The sequence below is a fragment of the Hyalella azteca genome, unplaced genomic scaffold (genome assembly GCF_000764305.2).
Source record: "Hyalella azteca isolate HAZT.00-mixed unplaced genomic scaffold, Hazt_2.0.2 contig10325, whole genome shotgun sequence".
NCBI classification, from domain to species: domain Eukaryota; kingdom Metazoa; phylum Arthropoda; class Malacostraca; order Amphipoda; family Hyalellidae; genus Hyalella; species Hyalella azteca.
In genome coordinates this window covers 81,761-94,982 of record NW_025940369.1, presented here as the reverse complement: position 1 = coordinate 94,982, position 13,222 = coordinate 81,761, and the positions used below count along the sequence as shown (strand labels likewise).

The window sequence follows — 13,222 nt, the reverse complement described above, 5'->3', positions numbered from 1 at the left end:
CCTAACCCCTCCATATGGCAGGTGTCCCTGCTATCCCCTCCTAACCCCTCCATATGGCAGGTGTCCCCCATAACCCCTCCATATGGCAGGTGTCCCCCCTAACCCCTCCATATGGCAGGTGTCCCTGCTGAGCGACAGCGTAGGGAAGCTGAGGGCGTCCGAGGAGCGGCTGGAGGAGGGGCGCGAGGACCTCATGGAGCAAGTGCGCCGTCTGGAGCGCACCAGGACGGAGCTGGAGACGCAGCTCGCCGTGGCGCAGCGCCAGGAGGCTGAGATGCGCCATACGCTCAATAAGGTGCGCCATGCGCCTGATATAATAATAAGGTATAATATTTATGTATAATAATATAATAAAGTAATATATTTTTTATATAATTTTATAATATAGAATAATATGAACTCGCCTATTATGCGCCATACGCTCAATAAGGTGCGCCATGCGCCTAATATCATAATAATTCTATAATATAACATAAATATCTAATAAAATATGTGTATTAATATAATATATATTTGATATAATTTAGTAATTTATAATAATATGCACTCGCATATTATGCGCCATACGCTCAACAAAGTGTGCCGTGCACCTAATATAATAACAAAAAAAATAATATAATATTTATAATATAACTTAAAACTATAGAATAATATGCACTTGCCTCTTATGCTCCTCACGTAATCGATGGGCCAGCTTGCATTAATATTCAATCAGTTCTTAATTATTGGAAAGTGCATGTTTGTTTCCTCCCTTTTTTATATACTGAAACAAAAAGGGTTCCTAATTATTGTATGCATTGAAATTTGGACTGAAAATATCATTAGTTCCCTTGGTAAACTTATGCTTTAACGTCGATAACGAATACCATCCAAAATCTGGTACCGTCAACTGGGGTGACTTTGACCAACGTTTATTATTTTGTTTTGCTGTTTTTTGTTTGCTGTAGGGGTGGCCGAAGTCACCCCCGGTGGCCGAAGTCACCCCCGGTGGCCAAAGTCACCCCCGGTGGCCGAAGTCACCCCCGGTGGCCGAAGTCACCCCAGTTGACTTTAATATCTTGAGCTCTGACGTAGAGCTCAGCTCCGGAATGTTGCAGGCAACCGCGATGCTGCAGTAACCCAAACAAATACGTTGGAGGCTAACGAGTTTTCATACTCTTTGATTGTTGCCCAGAAATCCAGCCGGTCCATCTGTCTTGTACGGCCAAACTCTCTCCAACACGTCCGGTTTATTGTGATTACTTACCAGTGCGTCGGTCTAAATTACTAGTGCGTCGGTCTAACACATTCATCACCATAGCACCACCACCACAACACATGGCGACGTCCTCACTCCTTGCCGTCCACCACCTCACTGCCCGGCCGTCCGGCCTACCGCCTTATATATCGGCACCCCGCAGGTTCCGCGATCCTCACTATCTTTACCATCAACGTAAACGTGAAGCTTTACTCCATAAACTAAAGCTCCTCTTAGCTGATCTAATCCCGTTACCTCCCCCAGGTTGAGGAATACAACCTTTAAAACGTGAAGCTTTACACGATCAACTAAAGCGTCTATTAACTGATCAAATCCCCTTCCCTCCCCCTGGTTGAGGAATACAACCTTTAAAACGTAAAGGTTGAGGAATACAACCTTTAAAACGTAAAGTTTTTCACGATCAACTAAAGCATCTCGTATCTTATCTAACCCCCTCTCCTCCCCCAGGTTGAGGAATACAACCTTTAAAACGTGAAGCTTTACACGATCAACTAAAGCCTCCTCTTATCTAATCTAATCCCCCCTCCTCCCCCAGGTTGAGGAGTACAACCTCTCGCTAGGTCAGGACAAGGCTGCACTGCAGCAGAAGGCGGCGCTGCTGGAGGCGGAGCGCGCCACGGCGGCCACGGAGCGCGCTGAGCTGCGCGCGGAGGTCGAGCGCCTACAGGACCTCCTGGCCGCCGCGGACGAGGACAAGGCCGCCCTGGAGGCCAGCCTCGTGAGGGCGGGCGAGAGGACAAACCTTGTGGCCATTGAGAAGGAGAAGGTCAGTGATGGCCGTAGGGTATAAGAAGGTAATGGTTAGGATACGTAGAGTTGAATATATAACATACAGAATACGATGGCCGTAAGGTATTAAAAGGTGTGCTTAGGATGCCTAGAGTTGAGAATATAACATACAGAATATGAATATATTTAATATAAAAATGACAGTAATATTGAAAATAATAAAAGATTAAAGTGGGTTAAAATTGCACCGTTATCTTTTCGTTTGAGTCGGCATAAGTCAGAAATGAGCTATTTTTAGCGCATTTTTTCATTTATGGAAAAAATGCAGTATTGTGCTCGCCATGTCCGTCTGGCTGTCCGTCTGGCTGTCCGTCCGTCCGTCTGTATGTCCGTCTGTCTGTCCGTCTGTCCGTCCGTAACTTCACGTTTTCGTCGACGAGAAAATGCGCTCTCTGTCACTCACTGCAGTGAGTACTGAGTTATATTTTTTTTATTCGTTCGAGTCGGCGTAACTCAGAAATGAGCGTTTTTTTATTTCTATATTATGGAAAATAAGCGCGTTTTTATATAAAAGTTTAACTGAAGCTTACGCAGCGTTTTCTACGCGCAGGCTGAACTCGAGCTGAACGACGCGCTGTCTGAGCGCAACGAGCTGCACGCTCACGCCGCTGCTCTCGAGCGCTCACGCAATGCGCTCGAGGACGAGCTGAGCGCCGCGAGCGCTGCGCTCACTGAGCGCGACAAGACGCTCACTGCGCTCACAGGCGAGAAGGAGGCGCTCAGCAGGCGACTTGCAGAGCTCGAGGTGAGCAAGCTTTTCATTTTCATTATTACAATGTATGCGTTTTATTATTTGCCTGGCTCTCTTGTTTTGTGTTGTAGCTTTCCCCGTACCTTTCCGCCGTATCCCCCGTATCTCTCCCGCATCCCCCGTATCTCTCTCCCGCATCCCCCGTATCTCTCTCCCGTANAGAAGCAGCTGCGCGCTGACTTATTCCTCTGCTTCTCAGCGCCGGCCATGAGAAGCAGCTGCGCGCTGACTTATTCCTCTGCTTCTCAGCGCCGGCCATGAGAAGCAGCTGCGCGCTGACTTATTCCTCTGCTTCTCAGCGCCGGCCATGAGAAGCAGCTGCGCGCTGACTTATTCCTCTGCTTCTCAGCGCCGGCCATGAGAAGCAGCTGCGCGCTGACTTATTCCTCTGCTTCTCAGCGCCGGCCATGAGAAGCAGCTGCGCGCTGACTTATTCCTCTGCTTCTCAGCGCCGGCCATGAGAAGCAGCTGCGCGCTGAGAAGGACGCGCTGGAGCGGCGCGTGCGGGAGGCGCAGGCGCGTCAGGAGGACCAGCGGCGCGAGCACGAAGGACAGCTGCTGTCTCTTATACACATCTTCTACCGCCTGACACGAGTAACCGGAGCAATATTGTCACGCGCCTACTTCCCAAAAAGGATACGTTCTAGTGAGCGCAAAATGACTTGCACTGATGGTTGCCGCCACGTACGACAACTATAAAATGTTCTCTGTTGCGTACAAACTTACACAGGTTGTTACACTCAATAGTTAACGTATAATTTAAGTTGAAAATTATGCTCCCGGAGAGTAGAGGGTTAAGCCCAATCTTTTTGTAAATCTTCTTCTAAAATCAAAATATTTTGTATTCAATCATCTCTGAATATTTCTACTAGCTACAGAATTTCCTTTCGCTCGAACCAACTGATAAAATCCTGACATCTTCTCCTTAAAAATTAAAATCTGTGCACATTCGGAAGGCAATTACTGGGTCATCAATATTTAGCGTTACAATTTTTTTCAAAATCAGTACACTCGCAAAACAGTCAAATGTGTCGTATGGAACCATGTCGACTGTTCTTCGGAATTAAGGACCTAAAGTTGTCCCCATTCAAGCATGTCAAAAAACTCCAACTGTCTGCTCAAGTTGTTGACAAACGCCTCCAAAGATCCAAGATTCTTCTTTCCCGCATTCTACATAAATACATTTTCAAACATTCACAATTGTGTTTCATTTCATAGTTCTAACCACTCAAAGTTGTAACGCTAAATATTGATGACCCTGTATTCTTTCCTGATCGCATGCTGGGAGATGGCAGGGCTGTGATGTTCACTAATATTGCAGCAGCGGGTTGGGGGATTGAGACACACAACTAGCTGTGAAATAATCCTCGTCTAACTCGGCAAGGTGCCCGGGTGGTTAAAAATCTCCTACATGGCCCAATCAAAGTTGACACGTTTATATATTAATATTAAGTGTTGTACATTATAGCTTATTATTTTATGTCTAATTTAGGTTAATTAAATTGTTTATAATGATTATTTGGTTCAGCTGAACAAGCTGCAGCGCGAGCTGGACGGTGAGCTGAACCGCGTGCGCGAGGCGAAGTCGCTGCTGGAGCGCCAGCTGGACGAGCACAACACTGAGCACAAGAAGAGCATGACTGCGCTCAAGGAGGAGTATGAGCACAAGAACGAGGCGCTCAGGCGGGAGAAGGTAGGAGTATGAGCACAAGAATGAGGTGCTCAGGCGGGAGAAGGTAGGAGTATGAGCACAAGAATGAGGTGCTCAGGCGGGAGAAGGTAGGAGTATGAGCACAAGAATGAGGCGCTCAGGCGGGAGAAGGTAGGAGTACGAGGAGGGAGAAGGTAGGAGTATGAGCAGAAGAATGAATGAGAGTTGTGTGAGGAAAAGTGCGAAGTTATGAAGCAGAAATGAACTCATTATAACGCTCTGGAAGATATGATTTAATGCTTCTATTTGTACATAATTACTATGCCACTTATTGAATGATAGTCCACGGGCATTGCGTGTAATATTGTACATATGAACAATAAATTTTATATGTATATTATATTAAAAACAGATTTTATTTTTGTATTATATCAACAATAGATTGTATTTTTTTAGACTTCTTATATTATCAAATCGCCTTCTGAGTTCTGTATAGTTTCCATAACCAACAGGTGAAAAATAATTTTTTGTGAAATATTTTTTCATATAAAGGTTTTAAATAAATTTTTTACCGATGTGTATATTTAAATCAAGTATTTTCCTGTGTGCAGCTGTCCTGGGTAATTACAATCTACTCTTTGTCTGCATCTCTTTAGTGTTTAATAATTTTGATGGTTTTTTAACCTAAAATAAAAATTATTGATTATATTATGAATAAATATATATTTGCAATAACTGATAATTCAGGTTGATAAATTACCTCATATCTGTTGGATAAACTTTGAATAAATGCGCTTGAAGTAATTTTTTATTAAATTGTACTATTCAACAAATCTAATGTTGCATTACTAAAAAATTTTTCTTTGGTTATTCGTTGTATGAAAATTGAGTTTCTGCATTTAAAATTCAAAATTTTTATTCACTTAACTTAGCATCTATTTTCTCGTTATCGAATTCTTGTAGATAAATTCTCTTTCTGCTATATATATTTCGTTAAACTTTATTGATTATATAACAACAACAACTATTTTGCATTAAGGTTAAATGTTAATTCATACATGTTTTATTAGGTTTTACTGTTCATACCGGCCTTTTGATAACTGCCATGCAGTATTTACATGAATACGTGAACTACATTCAGGCCTTCATGATAGCATTAAACCCTAAAGTTTTTCAGCATGCAATAAACGATGTACTTTCTATAATGTATATATTTTTAGTGATTGTAGCTTTAGCATGGAAAATATCATTACTAGTTCTCTATAAGCTTAGTAATGCATCAATTTTTTTTATTTTCGATTATGAGATTTTTGGTCTCGCGTCATATAAGGTGTCAATTAATGGCGTGTCCAAGTAAGGTGTCATTTCTTTCTCTCTTAGAGCTTCCAAACCCAATTAAAAAACTCATATTATATTCTCTTTATTTTCAAGTCAAAAGTAAATGTTTCTAATCTACGAGCTGCATGTTTAGCCTTCATTGAACTACGTTCACTGACCATGCTAACATTAAGCTGGCTGAACATTATGTGATTCTGATGTTCACTTTAATCAATATAAAGTTTATAGCATAAGTGTCAACACAAAGCCATGAGTTCAACTATCATACACATTTGCAGCCCAACCTACCATATAAATTATTCACTATTCAACCATTATGCGAGTACCATCACTGTAGCCCATCTAACTTGACCATTTCAAATTACCATTAGAAGTACATAGTAATTTTTCTATCACATATGGCAGTATCTATTTTTTAACCCGCTCTCTCACCTTCGTTTCGTTTAATATATTATTTTATAAAAAACTCGGAGTGAAACGACCCATTCAACAACGTTTTATGTCATTCATTCTTCCAATTAATTTTTTTGTCACTTTCCGTCTTGCAATATCAATTCATAAGCATTTTCAGCGCTGCAGATGTGGCCTGTGACCATTTGATCATTCAAACACACTCGCACCACCCCTCACCACCCCTCTCCACCCTCGCTGCAGAGCGACAGGGAGGACGCGGCCGCCCGGAAGGACGCTGAGGTGGCCAACCTCAAGCGGCAGGTGGACAAACTCTGCAGGGAGAAGGACGACCTCGCCCTCCGCTTCCAGGAGGACAAGCGGCAGGCGCTCATGATCGGTGAGAAGGACAAGCTGAACTCATAGGAATAAGTGGGATTATTTCCAAATAATGATGCATTATTTGCTTTTGGGTGGGTCATTGTGACCAAGTTTGACGCGGCAAAATGGTAATACGTGCACAAAATGTGTATTTTTTGGGAAATATGACCCATTTGTTTTTCTGGGTGTGGTGTGGGGTTGTGGCCCACTTTTTGTATTGGACTTACTTAATTTTTTTTTATTTTAAATGAAATGTTTGTTAATGGAAATGAGTTTGATGTAGACTAACGCTGTTGTTGGCCAGAGGTCTTTGTATTTAAGTCATGGTGCCATATAGCTGCGCTGCATGGATCTGAACTTGTGGCATCGTAAGGCCAACGGGTACAGCACAATGTAGCACCACCGCAGCACTCTGACGCAGTACAAGTGCAGGTGGTAAATGGTTTAACTTTAAAATTACATTGAAATCAGCCCCCTGCAGCAGAAGGCATGCCCTCTGGAGGAGAAGGTGCAGGAGTTTATGAGTGTCACAGTCCCAACTAACGCAGCCCACAGCCCAGCAGGAGGTGACGTGTCTGGAGGAGAAGGTGCAGGAGTTTATGAGTGTCACAGTCCCAACTAACGCAGCCCACAGCCCAGCAGGAGGTGACGTGTCTGGAGGAGAAGGTGCAGGAGTTTATGAGTGTCACAGTCCCAACTAACGCAGCCCACAGCCCAGCAGGAGGTGACGTGTCTGGAGGAGAAGGTGCAGGAGTTTATGAGTGTCACAGTCCCAACTAACGCAGCCCACAGCCCAGCAGGAGGTGACGTGTCTGGAGGAGAAGGTGCAGGAGTTTATGAGTGTCACAGTCCCAACTAACGCAGCCCACAGCCCAGCAGGAGGTGACGTGTCTGGAGGAGAAGGTGCAGGAGTTTATGAGTGTCACAGTCCCAACTAACGCAGCCCACAGCCCAGCAGGAGGTGACGTGTCTGGAGGAGAAGGTGCAGGAGTTTATGAGTGTCACAGTCCCAACTAACGCAGCCCACAGCCCAGCAGGAGGTGACGTGTCTGGAGGAGAAGGTGCAGGAGTTTATGAGTGTCACAGTCCCAACTAACGCAGCCCACAGCCCAGCAGGAGGTGACGTGTCTGGAGGAGAAGGTGCAGGAGTTTATGAGTGTCACAGTCCCAACTAACGCAGCCCACAGCCCAGCAGGAGGTGACGTGTCTGGAGGAGAAGGTGCAGGAGCTACAGCGCGACCTGGCGTCGTACGAAGCACAAGTCGAGCAGCTTCGTCGCTCCGGCAGCAGCAAGGCTGAAGCTGGCAAGGCGTCTGAAGCCACGCTTCACAGCACCATCGCTAAGCTGCGGGAGGACCTCCATGCTGTCAGGTCAGTACCATCGCTAAGCTGCGTGAGGACCTCCATGCTGTCAGGTCAGTACCATCGCTAAGCTGCGGGAGGACCTCCATGCTGTCAGGTCAGCACCATCGCTAAGCTGCGGGAGGACCTCCATGCTGTCAGGTCAGTACCATCGCGAAGCTGCCGAGGGATGTTGTGTTTGTTATTGCTCGTGACGCCGGTACTCACGCACGCACATGGGACGGCTTTACTTGCGGAGGGTAGCCGGATGGCGAGGGAGATGAGCAGGGTAATGGAAGGAGGTCAAAGAAGCCGTGGCCTCCATAGGGCAGATCAGAGAAGGCGGTGAGAAGGATGGAGGCGAAAAGATGCAGGATAAACAGGAGGAGGCCTCTGCACTCAGAGCAGCCGGTGTTTGGTAAACCTTTAAACATAAACGCTTAGGACATCCGACTGCTGCAGTGGCCCGATCGTAACCGAGCAGACCCTGAGTGTTCATTGCTGTTCGGATGTGGTGAAGACCTTGTTATTCACGGCGGTCCCCGCTGTGAGGAAGGAAATCTCCCTGAATGGAGTTCCGCCTTCTTCCCAAACGTGTGGGTTGGTGTGATGTCATTCTCTAGGAGAGGGCATACAAGGTGACCAAATCGGGGCAGACGAACAGCTTTCCTCGTGGTGATCTGGAACGAGCGAAGAGAAAGGCCGACTAGCCTGTCAAGTGCTTGATGACAGGCTCCAGCCGACGAGCCTGTCAATCGCACGAGCTTGTCAAGCACTTGACAGGCTCTAGCCGACGAGCCTGTCAAGAACTTGCACTGCCAAGTTGATCACATGGACGAACGAATGTGAAGGTAGTTTTCCCCCTTTGAGGTGGTCGGTAGGAACCATCTTTAGGTCTTCGGAGGCAATTCCCCACGCCGGGGTATGGATGGTTGTTTGTGATGGCGAGGCGAGAAGAGATAAAGTTCCATATGGGCGATGAATAACTCAGTATCGGGCGAGTGATGTTCTTCTCTGAGTAACCCTGGTTGTCACCAGCCAGGGCTTTTTTCAAGTCAGTGGCCTTGACTTAGGCCAATGACGTTGTTTGGGTCACCCTGACTCAGTTTTTCCCGACAAAACGTATCCGTGCTACATGCAGGAAGTGAGTCACTCGTCGGCCAATATGACGCGTTTATTTAATTATTATTGTTTTTTAATATTCTCACCAAATTTGTCATCTTCCTTGTAGAGTCTGGCACCTTAGAGCTGCAGATTAGGTCCTCTTGGGCGAGCTTATGAGGTCCATGAAAATTAATGTTTCAAGATGCGGTGTAGTATACTTGATAAGTGAACAATATAGAATGCATTCAATTTCACGGTGTATTGACTTTTAAGACATAAATTTTATGATTCTTTGCCGTTGTTCAGTGTAGTGCGTTTCGTGTTTTCAATGTAAAAAATATTTACTTTTAAACGATTTGGTTCTCGCGATATTTTGTCTCAGCAATTTATGCTGCTTTCAACGGCGCTCGGTATTTGCTGCTTGGAGCTGCGCGCTGACTTATTCCTCTGCTTCTCAGCGCCGGCCATGAGAAGCAGCTGCGCGCTGACTTATTCCTCTGCTTCTCAGCGCCGGCCATGAGAAGCAGCTGCGCGCTGACTTATTCCTCTGCTTCTCAGCGCCGGCCATGAGAAGCAGCTGCGCGCTGAGAAGGACGCGCTGGAGCGGCGCGTGCGGGAGGCGCAGGCGCGTCAGGAGGACCAGCGGCGCGAGCACGAAGGACAGCTGCTGGCCATCAAGACGGACCTCCGCGCGGCCAGGGAGGACGCCGCCAGACTCCAGCACGACCTCCAGGAGGCCGAGGACAAGATCAAGGAGGGTAGGTGGCAGGGGAGGGGTGGGGGTAGCTTGGGGAGAAGGGAAGGGTAGAGGGTAGGTAAGAGGAAGGGAGGGAGGGGGTAGCTGGGGGAAGGGAAGAAGGGGGAGAGGGTAGCTGGGGGGAAGGGAAGGTTGAAAGGAAAGGGGGGAGGTGGAGAGGGTAGTTGGGGGAAGGGAAGGAATGAGGGTAGCTGGAGGGAAGGGAGGAAGGGGAAGAGGGTAGCTGGGGGGACTAAAGGGAGAAGGGATGGGGGAGAGGGTAGCTGAGGGGAAGGGAAGGTAAAAGAGTAGGAGTAAAAACTTGAATTTTCTCTTCTCACTAAAGAAAGCAAATTACTTGCGCGGTTCTGGTTTCGCGATCTTCAGAAGGGAAGGAGTTCTGATATGCGGAATATATTTCCAGGGTTTAACTCTGCTTCACGAGTTGTATTGCATTTTTTTACTGTTATTTTTGAGATCGTATTTTGACTGTTATTTTGTGTCATATACTGGAGAATTCCTGAGGGTATCAGGGTAGCTGGAGACTTTAATCGTGACTGTAACAGGATAGTAATGCGACCCATTTAAAATAATATAATTACTGAATGAGAACACAGTGTGGTGTAAGTAAGTCGGTCTAAGTATTAAGTACGACGTGAGCTAGTGAACGGCGGAGTAGAGGAATGCCAGCGAAGTTTAACTAAGCCAGAGGTCTACTTACAACTATTATTATATTATTTATCTATAGACTACAACTAGTTAAATCTATTAATCTTATGTGTGATGTGACCTCAAAGTTCGTTTGAACCAGACGCCACCATAAATGCTTCGTAGAATAAATAATGTGGGCTGTTTCCACTTTGGCAGCGCTTGGTCGTCGTTCAAGGTGGTGCTTGCAGCATAGCCTTGGGTTGGTGTCCCTAAACGAACTTTTTACTTAAAATGATCTTATGTCTAGTGTCTTGAGGCTGGGTGACCAAATGGAGCATAAGTAACTCCATGCGTTCCAGTGGAGTCCCAAATGGAGCATGAGAACTCCATTTGTTTCAGTGGAGTCCCAAATGGAGCATAAGTCCCAAATGGAGCGTAAGGAACTGCATGTGTTTCAGTGGAGTCCCAAATGGAGCATAAGTCCCAAATGGAGCATAAGTCCCAAATGGTGCAAAAGTCCCAAATGAAGCATAAGTCCCAAATGAAGCACAAGTCCCAAATAGAGAATAAGTCCCAAATGAAGCAGAAGTCCCAAATGAAGCACAAGTCCCAAATAGAGAATAAGTCCCAAATGGAGCATAAGTCCCAAATGGAGCATAAGTCCCAAATGAAGCATAAGTTCCAAATGGAGCATAAGTAACTCCATGTGTTTCAGTGGAGTCCCAAATGGAGCATAAGGAACTCCATGTGTTTCAGTGGAGTCCGGGAAGCTGCTGCTGCAGCAGGAGGTGTCCCGCCTGATGGAGGACACTCGGGCCGCGGAGGAGAGGAGGACGGTGGACTTCCAAGCGGCCGTCAAGGGACTTGACCACGAGAAGAAAGACTTGCAGAAGAAACTCCATGATCGCGAAACTAAAATTTCAAGTTAGCAAAAATAATACGGATAGTTATACATTTTCTTCTAGGCCGCATGTTATTTTACGTCGAAGAATTTTTAATTACAAGATAGAATATTAACTTTATACATGTCTTATTGACAAAATGCCCGAAGAATCGCTCGAAGTTCGAATTTAACTTTTTTTAATAGTGACGTCAAACTAAACTTGAATTAACCATTATGCTATATCACTATTCTAATCACACATTAATAATTTGTTGTCTGTATTGTCTGGTGCAGACATGGAGCTGAATGAGAGCAAAAACGCTGACCTAATAGCCCGTCTCACGAGTCAGCTCCGTGAGCTGAACCTGCTCAAGCAAGAGGCTCAGCGAGCCGCTGCTGACGCTGCTAATAGACTCAAGGTAAATAGAAATAAGTTTATATGCTAGAAATAAAATTACCCTCGAAAAATTACCCTCGAAAAAAGTACCCCCTAAAAACTACCCTCGAAAAATTATTCCCGAAAAAATTACCCTCGAAAAAATTTTGTTGCAGAAACCCTAAAGAGAAATTTCACCAAATCTTTCATTTCTCTCCCTTGAAAATTATTTTGGTTAGAAATGTAATAATGAACGACAGTAAATCGTCGTTCCCAGTATCTTAAATTAATCACAATTCGTAGAATTTTATACGCCTCAGCTTCATATAATTACTTCTGTTGTATTAGCTAAGATGTACAGCTCTACACGCGTTAAATAGCCTTGTCATGATCTCGACGGTTGGATCTTATCACCTTAAGTAAGGTATGACACAACCGGTGGGTTGTACGGTATTTTTTCTGGATAAATCTACTACTTAGTCGAGTAATTGGCCGCTCCAGTTTGGTGCTGGCGACATTAATGAGGCCTGACATGCAGGCCGCTGAGGCGGACGGTGTGGCGAAGGCTCAGGAGGCCGAGGCGCTGAGGCTCAGGATCGCCACAGAGGACGAGCGCCACAAGGCGGCCAGGCACGAGGCAGCCCGCCTCAAGTCAAAGGTGGGTCAAGGACCACATGGGTCATAAACTTGGTGATACTAGGTCAGGATGACCCACGAAAGGGTGAAGAGGGCATCGATATTTGGACAAATGCCACTTATTTCTCTGAAGTACAGTTACCGTGTCTCCATGTTTTACCAGCCTGTACCTGACGCGAATCTTGCGTCGTTTATGTTGAAAATTTTCACACAATTAACGTGAAAGATAAGATAACATTCATAAGATAACGTTCACAAAAGGAATGTGCTTGGCACATATATAACGTTATATAAATATTTAACGTTATGTATATAATATAAAAATATATAACGTTATATGTATAATATATAAATATATAACGTTATATTTGCTCTCCAAACATAACGTGCAAAGCTTTTTTTCAGGTCGCGGAGTATGAACGCGAACGCGAAGGGCTGAACGCGGAGATCGCGTTGGTGGAGCGACGTCTGGCGGAGCTTGAAGACCATCACAACGCGAGGGAAGCTCACCTGCAGACCAGGTAAATCCCTTGCCGACCAGGTAAATCCCCTAAATGCCTTGCAGACAAGGTAAATGCTTTGCAGACAAGGTAAATCCCTTGCAGACAAGGTAAATCCCTTGCAGACAAGGGAAATTCCTTTGCAGGCAAGGTAAATCCCTTGCAGACAAGGTAAATCCCTTGCAGACAAGGTAAATGCCTTGCAGACAAGGTAAATCCCTTGCAGACAAGGTAAATCCCTTGCAGACAAGGTAAATGCCTTGCAGACAAGGTAAATCGCCTGCAGACAAGGTAAATCCCTTGCAGACAAGGTAAATCCCCTGCAGACAAGGTAAATCCCCTGCAGACAAGGTAAATGCCTTGCAGACAAGGTAAATCCCCTGCAGACAAGGTAAATCCCCTGCAGACAAGGTAAATGCCTTGCAGACAAGGTAAAT

At 45.5% G+C, this 13,222-nt stretch overlaps 2 protein-coding genes across 2 annotated transcripts in view; both read left to right on the top strand.

The window, feature by feature from the left end:
• LOC108680409 (centrosome-associated protein CEP250-like) overlaps positions 1-4,503 on the top strand; it is a 41,210-nt gene extending 36,707 nt beyond the window's left edge. The window contains exons 15-18 of the mRNA XM_047882383.1: positions 119-295; positions 1,794-2,024; positions 2,598-2,792; positions 4,327-4,503. Of these exons, the coding sequence (XP_047738339.1) occupies positions 119-295; positions 1,794-2,024; positions 2,598-2,792; positions 4,327-4,503 (780 nt within the window). The remainder of the gene's footprint in view (positions 1-118; positions 296-1,793; positions 2,025-2,597; positions 2,793-4,326) is intronic.
• Positions 4,504-6,439: 1,936 nt separating this feature from the next.
• The window catches only part of LOC108680405 (rootletin), a 21,942-nt gene continuing 15,159 nt past the window's right edge, over positions 6,440-13,222 (top strand). The window contains exons 1-7 of the mRNA XM_047882382.1: positions 6,440-6,577; positions 7,746-7,929; positions 9,562-9,761; positions 11,147-11,314; positions 11,568-11,692; positions 12,188-12,307; positions 12,691-12,806. Coding sequence (XP_047738338.1) covers positions 6,571-6,577; positions 7,746-7,929; positions 9,562-9,761; positions 11,147-11,314; positions 11,568-11,692; positions 12,188-12,307; positions 12,691-12,806 — 920 coding nt within the window. The 5' untranslated portion in view covers positions 6,440-6,570. The remainder of the gene's footprint in view (positions 6,578-7,745; positions 7,930-9,561; positions 9,762-11,146; positions 11,315-11,567; positions 11,693-12,187; positions 12,308-12,690; positions 12,807-13,222) is intronic.